General features: G+C 43.4%; 1 protein-coding gene across 2 annotated transcripts in view; it reads right to left on the bottom strand.

The window, feature by feature from the left end:
* Nucleotides 1-2,540: 2,540 nt before the first annotated feature.
* The window catches only part of USP4 (ubiquitin specific peptidase 4), a 31,789-nt gene continuing 11,861 nt past the window's right edge, over nucleotides 2,541-22,468 (bottom strand). For both annotated transcript variants that reach the window (XM_064432520.1, XM_064432521.1), the window contains 15 exons: nucleotides 21,958-22,075; nucleotides 20,635-20,808; nucleotides 19,873-20,031; nucleotides 18,835-19,059; nucleotides 17,230-17,313; nucleotides 16,768-16,862; nucleotides 7,846-8,037; nucleotides 7,216-7,304; nucleotides 6,129-6,344; nucleotides 5,979-6,049; nucleotides 5,498-5,613; nucleotides 4,870-5,019; nucleotides 4,116-4,219; nucleotides 3,002-3,090; nucleotides 2,541-2,880 (listed from right to left, as the gene is read on the bottom strand). In XM_064432520.1, the coding sequence (XP_064288590.1) occupies nucleotides 2,779-2,880; nucleotides 3,002-3,090; nucleotides 4,116-4,219; nucleotides 4,870-5,019; nucleotides 5,498-5,613; nucleotides 5,979-6,049; nucleotides 6,129-6,344; nucleotides 7,216-7,304; nucleotides 7,846-8,037; nucleotides 16,768-16,862; nucleotides 17,230-17,313; nucleotides 18,835-19,059; nucleotides 19,873-20,031; nucleotides 20,635-20,808; nucleotides 21,958-22,075 (1,984 nt within the window). In that variant the 3' untranslated portion in view covers nucleotides 2,541-2,778. The remainder of the gene's footprint in view (nucleotides 2,881-3,001; nucleotides 3,091-4,115; nucleotides 4,220-4,869; nucleotides 5,020-5,497; nucleotides 5,614-5,978; nucleotides 6,050-6,128; nucleotides 6,345-7,215; nucleotides 7,305-7,845; nucleotides 8,038-16,767; nucleotides 16,863-17,229; nucleotides 17,314-18,834; nucleotides 19,060-19,872; nucleotides 20,032-20,634; nucleotides 20,809-21,957; nucleotides 22,076-22,468) is intronic.

Here is a 22,468-nt window from a genome sequence, read left to right as displayed (position 1 = left end):
CTCCTTGACCTGCAGGACTGGACAATCCCACAAAGGCCATTGCTCTTCCTCAGCTTTTTCCAGCCTGCTCTCACAAGTGTTCAGGCTGCCTTGAGGAGGAAATCACAGAGGCTGCAGGACAGCCACCTCACTGGTAGTGACAGGCAGCCCTGCTACCCCTGGAGAAAATGGACAGAAGGAAGGCCAGGACCACTCAGGGGTCTGCAGAGGAAGACGAAGGATGAAATCATAGCTGAGGCTGCCCAGTGCCACAAAAAAGCAAGGACAGCTTTGCCAGAGCACCAGGTACCACCAACCCAGCACTGCAGGGAGAAAAGGAACCCTGGAGCACAGCAAACCCTCAGCTGTGCAGAGCTGTGCCCTCAAGAGCTGATTTTCTCCCAAATCCCCTGGCTCTGCAGGACTCACCCTCCCCCAGCCCAAATTTCTCCTAGAGCACCAGGCATCCCCACAACCAGCAGTCCTAGGCCATGTGATGAAAGCTGAAAATACAACAGAACCCAGTTTCAGTGCAAACCACTCTTTAATTTTCCTCTTTGTACAACAGAGCCAGCCACTTACAAAGTGCTAGTCTAAAAAACAGTCTGGTATTACAGCACACACACACCAGCCAAAGCCCAGCAGCTCAGAGGCAGAGAAAGCAGAGCTGGGCTGCTTGTTCTGCAGTACAACAGAGTCTGTTCAGGATCTGAGATTGAGCCCCACAGATGCATTTCTCAGTGTCAGCACAGGTAGGGAGGCAAGGAGGAGGACAAAGGCTACTTCAGATTGATTTATCTTTTAAAAAGGTCTTTTACTGTCCTCTCTTTCCTCTATTCCCCATTTTGGAATGCCCACATGACTTACTTTCAGGGTAAAACAAACAAAAAATGCTGATTAGAGTAATTTCAGTGCAGTGCTACAGCTTAAAAGTTGCTTTTTGCATGCTCCCCTCAGTAATAAGGAAAAAAAATCAATATTAAGAGTTGCAAAAATAAAATGAAACAGCAGAAGCAACTAAGCAATTGTGATCTCAAAATTTAAATTTTAATGCTTTAAAGCTAATTCCACAAAGGAGAATCACATCAGCAGCATGCTGGCTAGAGACAACCCCCCTCCTCCTCCCCATCACTTTCCAGTGCCCTGGCAAAGGGCTGCCTGGTGCTGCCCTCCCAGGGTGCAGGGACAGGCACACTGCAATTTCAGGCACTGCCTGTTGCCCAGGGCTGCAGAAAGGTGGGGCTGAGGTGGCAAGTTTGGAGTGAAATGGATGAGCACTGCTGAGCACCACCACAGAAGGTGATGGCCAGCACTGAAGCCACAGCAGCTGCAAGCACATATTCCAGAGGGAACAAAAAGCACACTGATGGCCAGTCTCAGCCTTTCATTCTGCCAACACACTTGGATCCAAGAAGGAAAAAGCCTCCTGTTTGGTTCACTACCTTGAGCTAGATGTTTTCCTAAAAAAAATTACATGCTAAGGCTCTGGAATTTTTCCCATTTTTCACATGGAAGACCAGTTCTCCACTGAGACTCACAGGAGTCTCTTTTCAAGAAAACTGGACTTGAATCCTAAAAAGCAACACACAGTGAAGGAGGACAGAGGGAAGAGCATTTGCCAGTTGTGACAAAAGGATGGAGCAGAACCAGTGAACAGCAGAGGCAAACAGGACCTGGGACAGGACTGTCACACCTGCAGCCCCACAGAGGATGATCAGTTGAGGATACAAAAGGCAGCACTCAAGGCGGGAGAAAGGCTGAAAGAGCAGTCCAAAAAAACCAAAGTTGCAAGAGAAAAGGCTGAAAACTCACACAACCCATTGCATTGGGCTGTCACCCACACAGGCGACAGCTCTGGGGACACAGAGCTGAGCTGGGCTGGAGACATAAATGAGCAAAAAAGGATAAAAAATGCTGTCACTGCACAAACCATAGGAGAAATGCTGGCAGCAGGAAAGTGCTTACAGAGCAGCCTGGAAGTGAGGGGTGTAGGAGATGCAAAAGACAAGAAATCATCAATGTTACAGATGGTACTTTCTCTGCAGAAGAACAGGAGCCAGAGCAGCTGTATCCTGCATCTCCATGGGGATCAGCCTGCACATCTGCCACACCACAGGCAGGTATGATTCACTTCTGGCCAACATTCCTGCATCACTGGATTCAGTCTTCACATGATAAATGCTGAGTTAAAACTGCCCAGGAGGGCCTCAAATGCATCAGTGAAAGGAGATGAGCAAGCAAGAGGAACGTTTGCTGCTTTGCCAGGGGACCTAGGTACAATGGCAGAGACTGCAACAGACCAGATGTACAAAGATTTGAACTGAGCTCCAGAAAAGGTGCAGGAGGCCTCCCTGACACAGGCAGGGCCCAACAGCAACACCAGAGTTGGCAGGAAGCCCCAATGCCGATTCACAGAATCGTACCCACCATTCTCCTCCACGGGCCCCTCAAGGCTCAGCTGTGCCTGGCCTCCAGCTCAGGCTGTCCTCTCCCAACCCCAGCTACAACCCTCAGCCCAAGAACAACAGCCCCAGCCCCTGCCTCTAGCCACACAGCTCAGCCAGATTTTAAAAAGAACTTTATTGAAGCTCCAATATATATTATTTTTGGCCTCTAAATACCCAAGTGTCAGCACCTATTCCTGGCTCTTCAGTGCTGTTCTGCAACCCCCAGCACTGAATCTCTCAGTGCTTGATTTTCTGCTTGACCCCTACAGAAGGAAGAAAAATTTTCAGGCGCCTCAGGCATTGCTTTACAAGAGCAACCACTACCATGGTGGCTGAGTGCTGGAGGTGGTGCTTAGTTGGTGTCCATGCCATCACACTCTTCTTGGGGAGCAGAGGGGCCACAATGTTCCTCGCTGTTTCGGCGCTCATAGAACAGCACGTACGCAGCTTTTGTCTACCAGACAGAAAGAAAACCCATCTGAAACCATCCACACAGCTCGGCTGCAATGCCACGCCCAAAGCAGGGAACCACACTCTCAGCACAGAGCTGCAACAGCCTCAAGCCAAACACTCACCACTATTTGGTCTTCTGAAGCCACCGAGACGCTGCTGTCGTCGAAGTAGTACCACTTGTTGTTCACCTTGTTCTTGGCATAGGCAGTGTCTGTCGGGGAGGAACTGCAGCTCAGCATGCTGGGGAGGGCCAGCAGGGAATGCACACCTGGGACACTGGGACTGCAACCACGTGTGCATGGGAGGCCAGGAGCCAGCTTTGGCATTGCCTGCCCAAAGCCCAGTTAACCAGCATGAATATCTACAACATGCCAGCTGGCCCAGCTAGTCTAGGAACAGGTTCCACACACCAGGCTTATCCCTGACAGCTGAGATACAGGGAAAAGAAACTTGGGGAAAAACAGTAGTAGGCTTTGTTCACTGCCCTTGAGTCAGAGCTTTCCCAAACACACACAGTTTAAGACTCTGCATTTTCACTTGAAAGAAAAGTTTTCTGCTGCTAATGGATCTAATCTGGTTCTTGAATCCTCATTCTCCCTCAACATCTCTTCCAGCCAAGACTTCTGTGATGTGATCTCCAACCTCAGAACATGTGCCCCTTCAGCTACAGGAGTTCATTATCCTCTCATGGCAAATTGCTTCTGGGTGGTTTTACAAGTGTCACCTACAGCATGGATCTGCATGGACACCTGGTACAGGTAACTCACCTACACACATGTTTCATCTGTGCTGCAGCAAAACCAGTGACAGAAAGCACAGACTCATCAAGTATCAAACTTGTAGGTAAGTGGTTTTTTTCTTGATGAAATTACATTTTCCTATGTCAGTCCTTATCAGTGTAAAGGTGGAGACATTCTACTGTTAGCCAGTGTCACAACTGCAGGTTCAGCACTGAAAAATTTTGGCTCCACTCATAAATTGAGGAACACCACAGGACAATGACAACTAACCAGGGTCCCACAAGCATCAGCCAGACCTCAGGCCAAAGTGCTGCTACCTATTTGGCCTCCATATCCTAACAGGATCCCAATACAACACTCGCCTGCACACAGAACACAGGTAAGTTTTGGACCAGACACCTTAGGTGAGGGCTATTGAGTGTCCCAGTGCAGAGCCCTCCCATGTCCCCTCTGCCCACATTTCCTTGCACACCAAGGACACAGCAGCAGTACTCACAGTGGCCAACTCCCATGGCTCCATAGTGATTGGATACTGCAATGAGGTCATACACGTATGAGCCTGCCCTTGGGTCGCAGACAAACTCGGACATGTTCAAACCCCTGGAAGGAAACACAAAAGTATCAGTACACCAGTAACCATCACTTGTTAGGAACTGAACACAGCACCAGTGCTGCTCTGCTGCTCAGGGGCCAGATGCTGTCAGTGTGAAGATCAGACTTGTTACCCATCCACACACACAAGGCAGGTCCTGACAAACACACTAAACACTGCCAGGTTTAGAGGGAGGTGTTGAATAAAGCTTAGAGTGTCCCTGTGCAGGCATGAAGAATGAGACAGGAATAGTAAGGGATAAGCTTCATCCCACAGCAGGATGCTAGCAAGCAGCAGAGGGACAAGGCAGGCTTTCACCTTGTAATTGTGCAATACTCAACACTGTAAGTGTAGCACTGCCAAAAAAATTTGCTACAATTGCTACAGAAGTTCTCTTGGTTGAATCACATGGGCTTAACTGAATTTCAGAAGAAACAGTACCTGCTAGTAATTAATGCTCTTTGAAATGTATAAAGCTGAATAGCATTAACAAAAACCTCCCAAAAACATTAACCCTCTCAACTCATGCCTGCTGCCAGCCATTCAAACCCAGAAAACACTTGCTCCAGTTTACAAGCCCACCCAACAGAAACATCAGAAGTACATCTTTCTTGACCAAGTTCTTCAAGCTCTTCCTAGCCTGAGGGAAGAATCCTACCTGATGGGGAATTCCACAACCGTGTCAAGTTTATCCCTCCAGTATCTGCTGTAGGAGAAGCGTTTTAAATGTACCACCAAAATCCTGGGCAAAGACCACAAGTCAAACTTCTTCGTGGCCTGCTGATGTTTCTTACAGTTAGGGCAGTACCTAAGGAAGGAGTAACAAGCAAGAAAGTTAATGACTGAATCAAAAGAAAAGCTGCTGGCCTTCCATTAAAGATGCCTCACTAGCACAAGCACAGTTCCTGCCTGACAGAAGGCACACTGCCTGTGGAATATGCAGGTGAACACATTGCCTCAGAGAATTCCAAACTCCAACTTTCATTTTATACTCCTGTGGCAAGTATGTTGACTGCACATTGTACAAAAACTAACTTTTAAAAAAAAGCTGGTTATTGGAAGCTGCATTCCCACTGATACTTTTTTCTTAAATATAGGCAGGAAACAGATACTTTTATTAACCCATGTCCACAGCCTATTGAGTCAATGACTTCATACAGATCTGACAGATTTCTCAAAGATGAGTCCAAAAGGACAGACCTGGGAAATTACAAGAATCCCATGAAAAATCGTGGGAACTCAGTTACATTTGATGGCAAATATGGCAGGCAGACAGAGGTTCTTACCACGGGTCATGTTCACCAAGCGTTTCCATAGTAGTGAAGAGCTCTATGCAGTCTCTGAGGGCTACAACAGCCTTCTTCTTCTGTAGCTGTAGCATGCTTCCATGTTTTTCAAATGCCTAGTGAAAGAGACAGGTGCTTTATTTAATTCCATGTACTCTGTAATCCCTGACATCAAGAAATTGATGCATCAACATGCTCACTTTCCCCACACTGCCTATTTCTGCACCTCCTTCCCCACCCAGACAATCATCTCCAGCTTCTAGCCACTCCTTTCTTATGTTAAATAGTCTATAAGAGAAAATATGTCCTCACTTGAGTTTAGAGCTTTTATCAAGACAGTAAAAACTGTTTCATTCTGTTATAAAGAAACCAGTTCATTCTGTTAAAAAGATGACCCACCAGAACACTGTTTACTGTCACCTTTTAAATTAAATACCATGCAAATTTACATAGAAGACTTATGAAAAGAGCATACTACAACCTGTGCCTCCTGTTCATCATACAGCAGCCTCCGTGTCTCAGAATCCCAGTCAATAGCAACTGCAGAAAAAGCTACAAAAAAAAAAAGGAAGTATTGATTGCACAGGTGTAAAAAGATGAAAGGGAAAAAAAACAGCAAGGAAATAATTACCATTCAGTTTTAAGATTTTTCCTTCAACAATGGAGTTTATCTCCGAGGTCCCAGAGGAATTCACAAGGCTAAAAGTGAAATACTGTTTCTTGCAAGGCTGCAGGTCTCTTGCTGACTCCACCTGCATACAACCCTCAGAGTGGCAGGGATCAACTTCTGTCAGCTTTTCCTTGCCTTCCTCTTCACCATCCTGATGCTCCATCTCTTCAATGTCGCCTGGAAAAACATTTCCAACAAGGACAATGCAGTTTATCCTGACACCTGCCATGGACAGCTGTTTGCATCAGCCTGTACAACACACAGTTATGTGGGTAGCAATGAAAAGGCACACAGGAAAAGAAACCTCTGCTTGCTAACCACTCCATCTGAAGCTGTATTTTCTCCTTTAGCAGATGCCAGTTTAGGAGAGTGCTCAGTGTGAAGGTTAACAATGACTCCTCCTGAGAGCACACCCTAAGAAGCATTCCCAAGAGAGAATCAGCAATGCTGCAGCTGGGTGTCTTCACAGAAAGGAATATGTAAGTCACCAGAAAAGTTATTTCCATTCTTTGGGGAAAATGGGCAGATTTTTTTTTCCATTTAACTCATTGCAGCTGTTACCCTCAAGGCTACACAAGTGAATAATTTCAAAGATGGAAGGGAAACACTCATGTGCCATCAGCATTAAAAGATTCCTAGAGAGCATGTGGCCCAGGAATTAGACTGTTGATTCTCTGTCCTCCAACAGACAAATTTCTTCACAATCTTTGTGACCTAACAGGGCAGTTTTCATCACCAAAGAGCATGTCAGGAAGGGCTGCCTCTGGAAGGAGGCATCTGGACATCTCAATCAAGCAAGGACTTCCCTAACACTGGCCAGGATGAATGCACATCCACACCTTGTTCTCCAGCTGCTGCACATCTACCTTCCTAGGAAGGAAATTCTCTAAAAGATTCTCCCTGTAGCAAGGAGATGTCCAGCACAACAGTGGTTTAATCATGGTGGAGAAACAACCTGCTAGAGGTTAAGCCAAACACAGCACAAAACAAACGCCGTTAGAAAGCTAAAGTGCTGAAAAGCTTCCAGCAGATTTTGAAAGGGCTTTACCTTCAACCACACCATTGGAGCCATTGCAGGTTCCTCTGTCTGGGCAGGGTGAGGAGTATTCTTCTGCCAGAGGGAGTTTCACACAGCGGCTGAAGAGAAGGGATACATTTCTTACACAACCATACTGCAGCTGTGCACCAGAACAGCAGCACACCCCTCTATCACCAGCTCTTGCTGCTCAATTCCCTCCAGCAAACCAGAACCCAACCTTACAGCACCATTTACATTTACATGACAGCACCAAGAGCCCTCAGAATGAGTCAAACAACAATTCCCCAAATCTTTGCTCTCACTGCTTTTCCCATGTTTCACTGGCTGTATATTGAAAAGGCAAAAGTAAGTTATGGTGGCCCCATCTGTGAACCCTGAAAATATGCCCTCAGTTGTGCTCCTGACTCCTTTTGCAAGGCTGAGCCAGCAGTATCTGTTGCAAAGCCCAAAAAAACAGGACCTTGAAATGTCCCTGGGGCCTCTAGACACTAATGCAATGCAAATCCTGGTTTATACAACCCACACAAATCAAGGAAAATTCTCCCTGTTAACAAGGAGTCAGTAATCCTATTACAGTGTAATTGAATAAGCAAGCTCTAGAGCTTGGCATAAGGATCCAAAGGTACAGCTGTGACTTACCTGATCTGCCTCAAAACCACACTGTACAGGTGATCCACAGTGAGCTTGTGTTTGGGCACAGATATCAGCAGTGGCTGCCCAAAGAGCACAGTCCCTGAAGTATTGCTGGATTGCCTCACTGTCTTTTCCCGAAAGTAAATGGAGAGAGTAACATACTCTGAGCCATCCTCACTTGGCTTGCAAACTTCATACCTGTTTGAAAGATAGGTATTTCCATGGGTTATTCCACTGCCAAGCACAGTAGGCAGGACCAAAATGAACTCAGTTCAAGTCTCTCCAACAGTACAAGAGGGAGGGTTGTGCTGTCCTCATGCTACAGAGCAGTTTCCTGAACACACCCCTTGGCTCACAGTGGCACAGGACACACAACTGCAAATGACTCAGCTGCCACCTTCCCTCTGTCTTTATTCCTGATTCAAACCCCTGTTACCAATTACCTCCCAAGACACTACCTTGACAACTCCACCGTGCTTCAACCAGTGAAAAATACTAAATGTATTTGGAAATTCCTCTGACAGTGTTTGTTCCCCCTGGAGAAAGAAATCTTGTTGATACCTTGGATTGCATTCTGCCAGCCTCTCAATCAGTTTTATGGCCTGAGCTCACATCACTGAGCAGCTAATGTTTCATAAAACCAAGAGTCTGGAAACATCTGCTTCACAGAAAAATCCAAGGACAATAAATAAACAAGGAAGGAAGACAACAAACAGCCTGGGAGAACAGTGAGGAGACTGTGACGCAGTTTGTGCCCTGGGTGAAACAGCAAATGAGGTATTTGCAGCTGTCAGAGGAGAGGCAAAAGTAACCACGTGATCCAACACTATCACACTGTTTGCTTCAGGCCTATTCATTACAAAAGATTCATTTTCAGAATGCCAAGTCACACTGCTCTTTAGTGAGTCACCTGTCCCAGATTTATCTTAAAACTGAAAGAGAAAGAAAGATTTAATGAAAAGATGTCACTACACATAATGACCTAGACCACAGTCACATATGCCTGAAACTCCTAACAATTATCTTCCATTAGACAAGCCACTACCCTTCTCTCAAGAGCTGAGAAACATTTTTTATTCCTGTGTTCAGAGCAGGGAGGAGAACAAATTTCAATGCTGTAATTCTGCTTCATCCTACTTACAACAAAAACGGATCCCAGCCTGGGACTTGGACTGAGTTCAGTAGAGTACATGAAGGAAAACATCCTGCCAGGGAGTCCCAGCCCACCAAGAGCACAAGAGCTCAGAGTCAGCATAAGAATCCAATGCCAGCAGCTGCTGAGCTTTTCTAGGCTGTCAATGCTACTCAGCTGGACACCAGCACTGCATACAGTCCACACCTCCCAAAGCTTCCTGAGAAACAGCACCACAAAAAGGTGAATTATTTCACTTAGTGCCATTTAAACCACAAAAGGCCATGCTCAGTCCCAGAATATAAACTGTGATTACCAGGTCCTATGAGACCCTTAGCCTGGACTCCTGTAACACAGCTCAGTCATGACTCCTCTCACGCCACCTACACTGCTCTGCAAGCAGCAATTAATGAAGCCCCATTTACACTCCACCCTCAAGCACCTGAATGAAGCCCTGCCCATGAGAAGGAACAGATGAGACAGAAATAAAAGACTATTCCCACAGGTAGGGGTCCATCCATCACCAACAGCCAGCATGCAGCACCCTGTAACACTCTGCAGAGAGCATCTCACACACTTCTCACCACAACACAACACATCTGATTACTCAAGTGTCCTTCTACCCATTCCACCTCAGAACACCTTTTATATACCAGTACTAAAAGCAGGCATATCAGACTCAAGAGCTGTCACTTTTGTGATCTCCTGAGCAACAGCTATCCCTTGAAAAAAGAACCAAAACCAAAGTACATTAGGTACAGTGTAACTGGCTGTAGAGCTGATACTGGGAATTGCTGGGCAACACCCCATAATTCTGGATGTTACAACCTAATTGAAATAATAGAACATGAGGGTGATGCTACTCCAGATGACACAACATGATTTTAGAAGTCAGAAACATTAGCCCAGCTGCTACCACACTGCTAGATACTGACTAATTGCCTTCATGACAACTCAGAAGTGTCTGAAAACTAAGTAATAGGGTAGGACTTGACCATTCTTTATCAGCATATGGAGGTTCAGGTGTGTGGTTTCAATTCAGAAAGGAGGCAGTGAGCAATGAGGTAACTTTTGTTCCATTGCACAATGAAGGTAAAGCAAGTGCACAGAAGAATAGAAAGCTATGAGGGACCAGAGCTATAGGAAAGGACACTGAAAGCAAAAAACACTGAGCTAAACACCAGGCTAATATACAGGTTGTGTGTTACTGAAACATTCCCTCAGAGGAGCTGGGATCTGTGATATTAACTGCACTGCAAAACACTATGAGGACCACAAGTCAAACTACAGCAACAACCAAGAAGTCTCTTTTCAAAGAGAATGAAGAAAGGCAGGAAGAAATGCTTTGCAGAAGCTGCCAAACAGATCTGTCTGAAGGGGGTTACTACTACACAACAACCCAAAGATGCTGCTGAGAAGCCACAGTAAGGTCAAAAATAGATAGTAAGGACACAGGACTGGAAAAAAACTGGGAGAAACTGCTGCACATATTCTGATCTCTTCTAGGAAGTGGAGATGCTCCTAATCTGTTTGCTTTCTTTCGTAATACCAGAACACACACAAACAAGTAAACTAAGAGATCAGAGACTGAAAATGCAACTTTCTTAAGACAATGGACAGTTTGCACTGTAGAACCTGGTCAAAGGATTGTGCCAGTCTTGCAGAGGAACAAGATTATAAACAATGAGGAATTCACACAGGAGGTTTATACAAGGCTTAAATAAATACAAGTTCATTTTTGCAAGGACGCAAAGGCTCATTTCAAACAAGAAAACCCCCATTTTAGTGAGTGTGAACAAACTTCACAGATCAGTCTGCTACAAGATCCTACACCTCTCAAATGTTTTGTATAGAACTACTGGACCTGCTGGTCTGCTGACCTCATTAACTCAGTTCAGTAATTGCTGTAGCCTCAGTCACACTAACAAACCTGACATCTCTGCAGCCACTGATGTTTATTGAACTTATCTAAATGTAATACACGGCATGTTGTAAGAGAAGACAGAAAACATGGCATGTATGGAAAACTGAATAGGTCCTATTCAAATATGCACACTTTTATAGGTTAAAGGTGACCTGCAAATCAATTTGTGAAACTTTGATCAACATAAACAATACATGTTCTGTAATATGCCCCATTAGCCAGGCTAAGACAACAGGGGTATCTAGTTTATCCATCAGAACATTTTTCTTCTTAGTTCCTAAGAACTAAGAAGAAACACTAAGAGCACTGCCCTTGAAATGGGCTGTGGAGTTTGGTTTTTTGTGGTACTTACCTGAGCCCTTGTAGGCCGGCTCCAAGCTCCAGCAGGATCCCTGGTGATGGAACATCACCAGCAGGGTGCATGTGAGGGCTTACATTGGAGCGGGAGCCGGAGGTCCTAGTGGGGCTGGGCTTCCCAGGACCTGAGGAAAAGAAACAGCAAGTGTTTGGGTTGTGTGCTGAATGCTGGGCTCTGCTTAGCCTGGGCAATGAGAGCATTCAGCACCAACACTGAACTACTGTCATCAAATTGATTTGCAGACCACCTTTACAGGAGAGATTGCTGATCATTTGCACAGAGCTCCCTGTCCTTCCACAGAACAACATGCTTGGAGAGACCAATTTCCAACTGTGAGAAGTGGGATACTCCCACCATTCTCTGGCTGCACTGCCCCTGCATGGTGGGTCAATGATCCTGTTTCAAGGCTTCTACAACCCCCTCTACCTTCTGCACCTTAGCTCTTCTCCAATAAATATTAATACAACTTGCTCCATGACTACCTGACAGTTGCAAACCTGTCAAGATGAGAAACAGATGAATGCAAAGCCTTGTGAAAGAAAAGGCCTGGAGAATTTCCAAATCCTCCTTCCCTCTCAGTGGAGAAGAAAATGTACAGTTTTGTCCTCTTGTGTAAAAGGTGCCAGGTAAATTTTGGAATGCATTTCAAAGTTACTTAAAGTCACCAAAATATCAAGAAACCCAGTGGTATTTGCATTTCTTCTTTTTGAAGTTTTACTATCAGAGAGCTCAACAGGTAAGATAATAAACCAGAAGAACTGATGAACCAGAAACTGAGCAGCTCAGAGGAAAAACGAATCTTAAACATCCAGGGCACATCTTCATTTTCCATACTGCATTCAGCTTAAGTTCCAAATGGAGTCCAATTCTTGCCCTTTCCTCACTCCTCCAGATTCAGTATTCCCAACCACTTTAGTGGCACATTAAAATTCACAATACACATCTCAAGATGTCCAAGATGCCCTGCAAAAACTGAATGTGTCTTCCCTCATAACCCTAGGGTGAAAACCAGAAAAAAACCCTGAGTTTTTCCAGCCACTGAAATATCCCAAAAAAGGCAGAAGCTCAATATTCCATACATCCCACATACAGCACATTTCCCAAATTTCACCAACAGCACAGTCTGGACTATGATATCCATGTCTGCAGACCATGTCCTCTGTCAAGCAAACGCTCAGAAAAGCCAAGGCCCATTCCAGCTGCTCTATTCCTGCTGCAATGTGTTGTGAGAGCTCCTGCTCACTGACATTTCCAACCCAAGCATTTCAGGGAAATCCATGACCTGATCAGGAGAGGCCCAAATCAAAAGCTGAGACTTCACAGACATTAGTGTCAAAAGCAAGACATGAGTACAAAAGTACTGGCTTTAATTTTTTTAAGTCACAGCCCTGCTGGAGCACAGATCTCCTGCAGTGTTAGGAGTTTCTGAGTTTTGAATTGAGATGTGTGCTGCCAGCTGGCCAGTGCACAATACAGCAAGATCAGAGGTCTGCAAACCACAGGGGTATTGTTACAGGCAGCAAACAAACCTCCAGAAACACTGTTAAGAGACTGACATCCATAATTAAACGTTTCAATCCTGAAACAACTTAATATGATGCTGAGAAAGGTACAGAAGGCAAGAATTGCCAGTTTAAGTTACAAGCAGATCTTACAGCTTCAGAACCACTGAAACAACTGACTTCTCTTACAGGAGACAGCCACAAAGGTGATCACAGGTGGGAGATCTGAGCAAGGTCATGTTTAGAGGGTAGCAATGAGAGCAAGGAACACAGGAACAACTGGATGGCAGCTGCTCATGAACTCAGAGCCCTGGGGCTTTGTACTGCCCTATCATCACCCACTCATTCTTTGGATTCTCAGAATCCAGCAAACAACCACAGATGATTACTAAAACAACCTTGGTTTGCTTCTGCCAGTGGAAGGGAGGAGTGCTTCTCAGGTGAGGAAACTGTTACACCTTAAAAAAAATTATTTAAGCAGAAGGGTGCAGTCTTCAGTTTATCACAGCTTCTCTCAGAATTCACTCAGTGTGGAAGGAATCACAGGAAGAGCAAAAGAAAAGGCCTGTGAGCCTAGCTCAATTCAAAGACCAGGCAACAAAATCCTTCAGAAAAAGACCTCAAAAATCAATAGGACCACTGAGCCACCTGTAATTTCAAAATGTAAGTTTGGGAAATGCACACAAGTTTTGGGGAAATATACATGAGAAATATCTGTTTCTGAATATGCTGTACTGATTTAACTCTGTTTTGGATAGTTTTTCTCTTTGTTTTCTAAACAGTGAAAGAAACTTAGCATCTAACTGCAACTACTCAAAACAAGGAGCAAGATATACACATTACAGTTTTCCCACAGGGAAGTCTAGCTACTGGACTGGGAAATAAAGAGCACATGATGAGTATATACAAGGGACAGGATCAATAAAACATGAATTAGGAAAAGTTCAAGCACATGAGACAGTGAGCATCATTTAAATACAAGAGATACTTTGATTCTAGAAAACATCTTTTGCTTGAAGAAAAAAAATTAACTGATGGTACTCAGTTATATCCCAGGTTGCATTATCCATCAACTGGAAGCAGATCTACATTAAGAACATACCCTGCAAAAGGTGCCAGGACTACCAGATAATCCCTTTCAGTTTGTTTTTCACACCTGATAGCTGACATAGCTCTCACTTGGCTTTACTGCACTGAGCCCAACACCCTGAAGTGATGCAGCTTCCCTATTTGATTTATAAATAAGCAATGCTATTAAAAACCCATCTGTTCTGTAACTCCTATTTTCCTAGACTCGAAGCTGGTATGTTTTAGTCTTACCACACAAGGCCATTAACTGATTCAAACAAATCTTAGGAAAAAATTAAGCTTTCAAAACATGGTAGGCAAGAACCTTCCAGAAGGATTCTTCCTTTCTTAAAAAGCAACTGCTATCTTTTCAGCCCAATACTCAAGAAAGCATTCTTAAGAGTTTATTTTGTGCTAATACCCACCAGTATAAACGTAGTGCAAACAAGGGTTTGATGAGTTAGCATGGTTTATTGAGTCTTTTTTAGATTATTTATTTCAATTGTGAATTTTGGATGAATATACTGTAACTGTAAAACCCTACACAGCTGTACTTTGTAATAAAAGGCATCTGTTCCCCTTCATTAAGTGATACAAAGACAGTTTTCTTTCAGGATCAGCAGAGATGCATCACTCTCTGTAAGCAGTTCTACACCCCCACAGCTCCATCACCAGTCCAGGAGCACCTTTTCCAAGCTGGACATTTCATGGACTATGCAGGCATACAGAGCATCCTGCAAGTCATAAACAGCAAGTCTTTTCCTGTCACTCCTCCAAAGAATTTGCCTCAATTTAAGAATAAAAAAATGCTTTTTAGTGAGAAACTCTTCTTCACTGACTTTGGGAAAATAAAATGTTTCTCAACATTTCAAGTGGAAACAAGTTTGTTCCTTAAAGGTGGAAAGTTTTGGAAGACCTATTTTTTTTAAAGTATTTTTTATTCCTCTTTTTAATAAACAGTGAGACATTCGCCAGTTATCTAAGTTAAGTTGCTGAGATATCAGAAACTCCTGAAGTTATTGGCAGCAGCAGTCTGAACAAAAAACCACCACACACCACACTCCCCAGCCACACATTACACAGCACCTGCAGGAGGCAGAAACCTGATCTGCCAAGTCATTGCCCATCACTTCTGGCAGAAACACAGCAGCTTGAGCAGCACTTGACAAGTTCCTCTTTAACTGTAAAACCATCTTTTCTGGAAGAAGCAGAAGGCAGAGAGGTACATCCACAACTAAAAGTACATTCCCTGATGGAAAACAGGTTTTGAAGCTGGCAGGACAAAAAAATAATAGATGGAAACAAAGTGTAATTGAAGAACTTTCAGACTATTCTAACCATTTATTGAATCATCTTGGAACACCTAACAGCAGACGTTTTATAATCAGGCAAGGCAGGTAGATTGCCCACACTGGAAGTAATTATGTATTTGCCTTTAAAAAACTTTCCTCTTTATGAACAAATGTTGCTCTACTAGTTTTTTTTAAACAAGACTTCTTTCAATAAAAGAAAGATGTTTTTTAGCTGAAGTTAGAATATTACTTTACATATCTTTTTCCTGGCAATATTACCCATTAAATGGGACTTCCTATGAACAGCTTTTTCCTAATTCTTGCCCTGGTGCCTGGATTCTTGCTCTTGCCCCTCAGTGCTGAAAAGATCTTGGAGGGTGTACATGGAAAAACAGGATTTGCAAAACTTCCTCCTGCTACCTCTCCTCTTCCTCAGAAGGCTATTTTTAACCCAGGTCAGCTCACTCACTGTGACTCACAGCAGCACCTCATTTACAGTTACCCTGCACATAAAAGGAAGTGGCAATTGCAAAGGAAAATACACTTGGAGCTGCACTTCAGCCAGTGCTTGCCCCACACACCAGAGCAGACCTGATTCAGACATAGCTGTTTTCTGTGGAGGGATTTACAGTATGTTATGCCTGTATGAAAGCAGGGTTTTTTTTGCAATTACCACTGTAATATCATGCTTCTTGTTTTTAAAATGTTTTACTTGCTGCAGAGACAGACAGACTTAAAATGAACACTCTACAAACAGATTTCACAGAAGTCAAACTTCCCTCCCAGAGATCCCAACTGGTCACACAGCTGAAGACAACAACTTTTACAAAACTCCTTCATCACATCTCAGCAGTAAGGTAACAACAAACAGCAGGACAAAAGAGCACCAGTATGTCACAGCATCCCACCCCTGAAAGGTTCACACGGCACCAGAGGATGTCAGTGCAAGTCTCCACACAGACCCAACAATTTCATGGCAGCAATATTCTTGCACTGGAATGTTCTCACATCTCAGCTGCAACAGAGGAACACGACTTCTGCTCTCCTCTCCTCACCAGATTTCAGAAGCTACTGGAAATATCTCATCCACCACACACATGCAGAACATCAAGCAGCAAGACCAAATCCTCAGCTTTGCCCTCACAACAACAGTTTAGATACAGTGTTAAGCACCAGTCAAGAGTTTATAAAAACGTCCAGCCAAGGTGCTCTAAGAACCAGGATGGATTTTGGAAAGACAGAGTACAACAGCTCAGACTTCATACTGTCCTAGTAATGGTGCAAAGCTTTTGGCTGATTTGGAAAACATAAGAAAAAGCTTGAGTGAAACTAAAAATGTCAGTAAGAGCAAAACTGGAATCCAGATGGAATTATGTCCTGAAGAGGCTTGTAAGAAGTTCTAAACTGCATAACACAGACCAGACTACAAGTTTATTATGACCCAAGGGCCATGCCCTCCTGTGTTAGAAGAGTATCAGCTGAACACTGCATAGCTGACCTGCTGATAGCAGCAATGCTGCATTACTGCTGAGTCATAGAAAAGGTCTACAAGAAGGTTTATGTTTTGTGAGGGGACAGGTTTTTTAGAACCTAAAACCAAAGCAAATGTTTTGCAGTATTCTTCACACATGGCATTTTTCCAGTTTACTCACACAAAGATGTCGTCTTTTGGCATGATATGATTTAAACCTTCATCCATTTGGAAGATTTTGTGGAATCTGTGATTATACACGTCTGTCACCACCATCTAGGACAGCAAGTGAGATTTGCAGTGATTATAGTAAAAGCTTACATAAATTTAGACAAACTGCCTTTAAATTCAAGCAACAGTTTATTCCCATTCTCCATCACAATTGTCAGTATACCAATGTTAGTTGCACTTTACTTTTCTGTCCCTTCTTTTAAACCTCTCTACTGCAATGGAACTATCAGAATAAATACTGACTATTTCATGCATCTTTTTAATCTTACAAGCAAAGAACAGCATTTTAACTTATTGCAGTTTTGTCACTAAGCCATGAAGTTCAGCTTATCACCCATATAAAAGCTAGGCCACCAAAATGCTTCAAGAAGTACAAACATTTATCAAAATTACTGTCTGCATTTATTCTTACATTTTCTGCAGGAACACCAGAGAGTTTGGAAAGTGATTCACAGAGATCCGAGATGGCCCCCATCATTGGCACCACAACCCGGTACTAGAAACAAAGATAATGTTATATTTACACCAGGAAAAAGAAACCCATACAAGGCAGAGAGCAAGAAAATGGAAATAAAAGTCTTAAAACTCTTAATTCTTTAATTTACAGGAGTTCTGCTGAAGTTAAGGTCACAACCACACACTTGAAGGTCTTCTGGATCTCAGCTTTGCCTTACACAAAGCAGGGATTTGGAGGGAATGAAAGCCATAAACAGCCTTCTGCTGTGATCAGTCTCAGCAGTAGTAAAACCCAGGAACAAACAATCACCAGACACAGCAGCTTGCTTAGAACATAAAATTGGTGGTTTTTTCTGTGATAAAAAACATCTTAGAGCCATTCTCTTCAATGCCACTAAAGGTCAAGGCAAAAATCTTGACAGACATGGAAATACTGACAATCAGCTCCTCCAAAACTGCATCAGGACATCCAGTCACTCTCCCTGGGTGCCCCAACTTGTGCTGTGATGTGTGGCAAGCACAAGGCTACTTTAGGGATGTGTGTATCCATCTGAAAATAAAGTGAGGGGCAAATTTAAAACAAGTCTATTGAGGAGGCTGAAAAAGCAAACATGTTATTTTTCTTGTTTTTTTTTTTTTTTTCCGCAAGAGGAATTGTTTTTCAATTCTGTTTGAAATTCAGAGGCCTTACCCATTTAGAATCACAGAACCATAAAATATGCTGAGTTGGGAGGGACCCGCAAGGACCATCAAAGCCCAACTCCTGGCCTGCACAGGACACCCCAAGAATCCCACCGTGAGCCTGAGAGCATTGTCCCAACATTCCTTGAACTCTGACAGGCTTGGTGCTGTGACCACTCCCCTGGGGAGTGTGTTCCAGTGCTCAACTACCCTCTGGGTGAAAAACCTTTTCCTGGTATCCAACCTAAACCCCTCCGACTCAGCTTCAGGCCCTTCCCTCAGGTCCTGCCACTGGTCTCAAACGTGAACAGGGAACTGCCCTTTGGCCTCCCTTTGTGAGGATGCTGAACACCACAAGGTTTCTGCCCTCAGTCTCCTCTTCCCAGGCTGAACAAACCCAGTGATATCATAAGGCTTCCCCTCCAGACCCTTCACCACCCTCATAGCTCTCTTTGGACAGTCTCTAATGATTCATTAGAGTCTGTCTTTTTTGTATTGTGATGAGCTAAACTGCCCCCAGCTTTTGAGCTGAGGCTGGCCCTGTGCAGAGCAGAGGACAGGCTGGTGCTGCTGTGCACCCCAGGGCACAATGTAAGTTACATCTTTACATTTTGCAAGCACGCTGCTGCTTTCAGGGAGCAGCACATCACACAGGTCATCTCACCACAGAAAACCATTTCCAGCTGACCATGACCTTAGTTTCACGAGCCAAGCCATTTTATGAAGTCACTTGATTTCGCATCCCAGATTTTTCACCAGAACACCCATACTACCTCACTCAAACTTGGATATCAATATCCTTCAGATTACTTTAAGGGTCTCAATTTTAAAATCTAATAGAACTCAGATGACTTAAATTTCTGTCTTCAACGTGCCTCACCTGGACAGGTCTGCGCTGTGGGTCTGCATACACCAGGGTAACTTCCATGAGACGATCCCTCCTCAGGGGCAGTGGCAGAGTTAAGTAACAGAAGGGATCAAAGGTCACAGAAACTTTAGAGCATTTGGGACAAACAAGGGTAGACTTGAAAAGACCGTGAAAAATATCCACAATGATGGAATCATTCCTCAGCCTATGATTCTCCCATGCCTCTTTTGCCACCTCCTATAAAAACAATTTAAAAAAATATATTAGAAGTTATTTCTTGCAAAGATTTCTACAGTGGGTTGAGCACCAGGACCAAAGAAAACTTGGAAAATTGATACTGATAGGTCAATTTCATAGGGAAGGGGCTCTACCAGCATGTGTATGTCGAGCATGACACACTGGGATTTCTTCTCAGTGAAATTAAGGCCCAGTATCAAGTAAAATTTAATCAATCTGTTCTAGCTGAGTTTGATCAGGTATTCCTTGGTGCACACAATGCCAGAAGCATGAATAGAGCTGAGGAGACAGTGGCAGGATCACATGCTGCTCTACAGGACAATCAGGTACGCTCCACTCTCCAGAAAAAATGGAGTGCTGCCTGTTGCTTTGGAAAGGCAACTGCAGTTACAGCTTTCAAGAAAAAAACAGAGCTTTTTGTCTTGGAAAACGATGGCCATGTTTCACAAAGATAGTCTAAAAGGAGACAAATTACAATTCCTTGAAGACCTTCACAAGACAACTTATAAACTCCTTACCAAAGGGCATTTGGCATTCATTTATTCAGGGCAATCAGAGGCTGCTCTTAGCATGAGACTTTTAGTCTCAAGAAGAAAACTGAAAACAAGAAACATTATTTGGCCTCTATCAGGTAAACCTCATAATTACTTTTCTCTGTTTAGGGAAAGTGCCACAAGGCAAGACAAGGTTGTCCTGTGCCAGGGACACTGCTCTGTGGGAAGGATGTTTATGTGGTCCATGAGCAGGAAGGTCAGGAAGTGTCCCAGAACCCAACTAAATGCCCTGGGAATCCTTAAGTAAAGGGCACTGTACCGAATCAGGTCTGCCATTGGCATCCTTCAGCTCCAAGTAGGGCTTCTTCTTCACTCTGTTCAAATCCTCATGCAAGCCATCGAGCAGAAAAGCCAAGAGCTCCTGGGAATCCTGCTGCTGGTATCCTGAGAACTGAGGAGCAAATCGCCCAACCTGTGTCTGAAACACGAAGGCAAGAGGGAGGGGACACAAAACACTCAGCTTGTGGCTTGGCACAGGTCAGCTCACCACCACCTCCTGTTGGCAGCAGGACATGGTGAACTGGATGCTAATGCAGGGAAAGGTGCCAGAAAAACTTCCCCAGCTACTTTCAGTATTTCAGCAGAAAGCAGCTCTTCACACTGAAGCAATGAGAACATTACACCAATAAACAAAGTTCTAGACAAGGGGATGCATTTTGATGTTCACTCCATAATTTAAATGTTTGGAGTTGTAACTTGCACACCTTTTCTCACTGACCAAAGTTCGCAGCTGGCAATTCATGTGACCTTGCTTAGTTTTGCAGCAAAGACCATTCTGATTCATCTGTAAACAGCCCTCAGGCTGGGAGGATTTATTAAGTAACATTAAAGAGCAGCAGCAAACTCTAAGGACACTGCTCACTGGCAAGTTCCTCCCTGCACCCCAAAAAGCATTGACAAACAATGAAACACTGCAGCAATGTCCTTACTGCCTTCACAACATCAAAATATGTGGCAGGCACATTAGCTTTCACTGTTTCTTCTGCCCCAGAGCTGTGCTACAGGAACATGACACACTTACTTTGAACATACGTGGGGCCACGTGGGACTGTCTCCCAGACCACATCTGTTTAATGAGATCTGCATAGGCTTCTGCAATTTCTCCCCTCATCCCCAGTGGGTTGTTCTGATTTATTTCAGCTTCATATTTATCTTCCAGGAAGTAGTCAGTCAGAGGAGGAGTATTGCTCAGGCACTGAGAAAGTATTAAGAAAATTAATTTACTGCACAGGACAATAGATTTGTGTGACAATGAAATATCAAAACCAACCTTTACATCAGAACATGCACCAAGGTAACAAAACTGGTGAGACTCAGAGCTTGTTTAGTAAAACAAAGAAAAAATTAAGGCAGAAATCTGCATTTGAAAGGCTAGTATCTAGAAAATTAAAGCATAATGGTAAATACAAGAAAGAAAGTAATTGGTCCTTAACATGACTATTTTGCATGATAAACTAAGACTGAAGTACGTTTGATTTAAGTCACTTGGATAATTAAAAATTTTAAAGTTGTCTCTTAGCTAAGTCCAAGAGTGGCTTAAGGTTACCTGACACAACTGAAAATAAAGTCATGCTGAACAAAAAGCAGGGCAGCCCAAGTTTACTGTGGTGTCCTGAATACCACGTGCATAATGCATTAGTTATTTTAAGACCTGTTCCAGATTTCAAAGCCATCACAGAGTGATTGAAGTAATTTCACAGCACTGGTACCACACTAGAAGTTTTTCCATTCCTTAAATCAAAGTTCATAGAATTTGTCTCACGTTTTGTTTGAATTTCTTAGCAAAAACTACCCCTAGAGTTTTTGCATTATTTAAAATGAACAAAATAATCCAAAGAAATTAAGTTTAGAAGTAAAGAAATAATTATTGGCTTTGCATCACTGTGTCAACCATAACACCTTGCACAATGAACCCGAACCCTTCCTGTGGCTTTTTATGCTCCTAATTTTTCAAGAATCTTTAACACAGGACCAGAACTGCATGCAGTGACCTGCTCATGTCACTTGTGCAGCCCACACAAGTCTAAACACCCTCCACATCAGCCCATTTTTGGCAGGGCACACCACTAGGACATTATGTGAGTCAGGCACCTGTTCAATACAACTTCCCCTGGCCATTTCAAATGTCACATATTTCAGATTCAGTCCCTAATACTGATATGTTTTACAGTACTAATGAGCTAAACATAAGCCAAACTAAACATGATTTTTTGGTCTATTTTTGAGGTGTAGTCTCCCCATGGAATCACATTAAATATTCTTTTCTTTTCACAGATTTTAATCCAGAATATATATGAAACTGATCTTTTGTTTAATTCTAATGAGGGTTCTTTCTAATTCTTACCTGTAATGCAGAATTCATGAAGCAGGTGTTTCCAAGGTTACTGAGTCCACAGAGTCCAGGTTGTGAGAGGGAAGCACTGTCCCTGCAGTTGTAAGAGTTACAGACAAACCCAGAACCTCTGGAAAAAAAGACAATACAGTGAACTCCACAATGAGTTTGTCGAATCTCACTACTACTTAAAAGTCACATCAAATACAAGTCAGAAAACTGTTTACTGAAATTTCTTAACCAGGCTACCTGTTTCTGCTGCTTCACAGGGGCAAATGCTGAATACCAGGAACGTGAAATGTACATGCTAACTTTAGAAATATTAATCCTTACAAAGTCTATTATTTATTTATGGCTCATAACACATTCATTTCCTCTGTCTGTAAGTAAACAGCACACTATCCTAACACAGCAAGAGTCTATATAATACACTTGAAGAAACAATAAGAGCATTATGATCTGCACCTGGAAAGGCTTCTACCACAATGGCATATAGACAAAAGAATATAATCCCTTCCCTCAT

Source organism: Passer domesticus, chromosome 9, assembly GCF_036417665.1.
Source record: "Passer domesticus isolate bPasDom1 chromosome 9, bPasDom1.hap1, whole genome shotgun sequence".
In the NCBI taxonomy this organism is placed as follows: Eukaryota; Metazoa; Chordata; class Aves; order Passeriformes; family Passeridae; genus Passer; species Passer domesticus.
The sequence above is the reverse complement of the archived record's forward strand: the minus strand, read 5'-3'. Positions and strand labels throughout refer to the sequence as shown.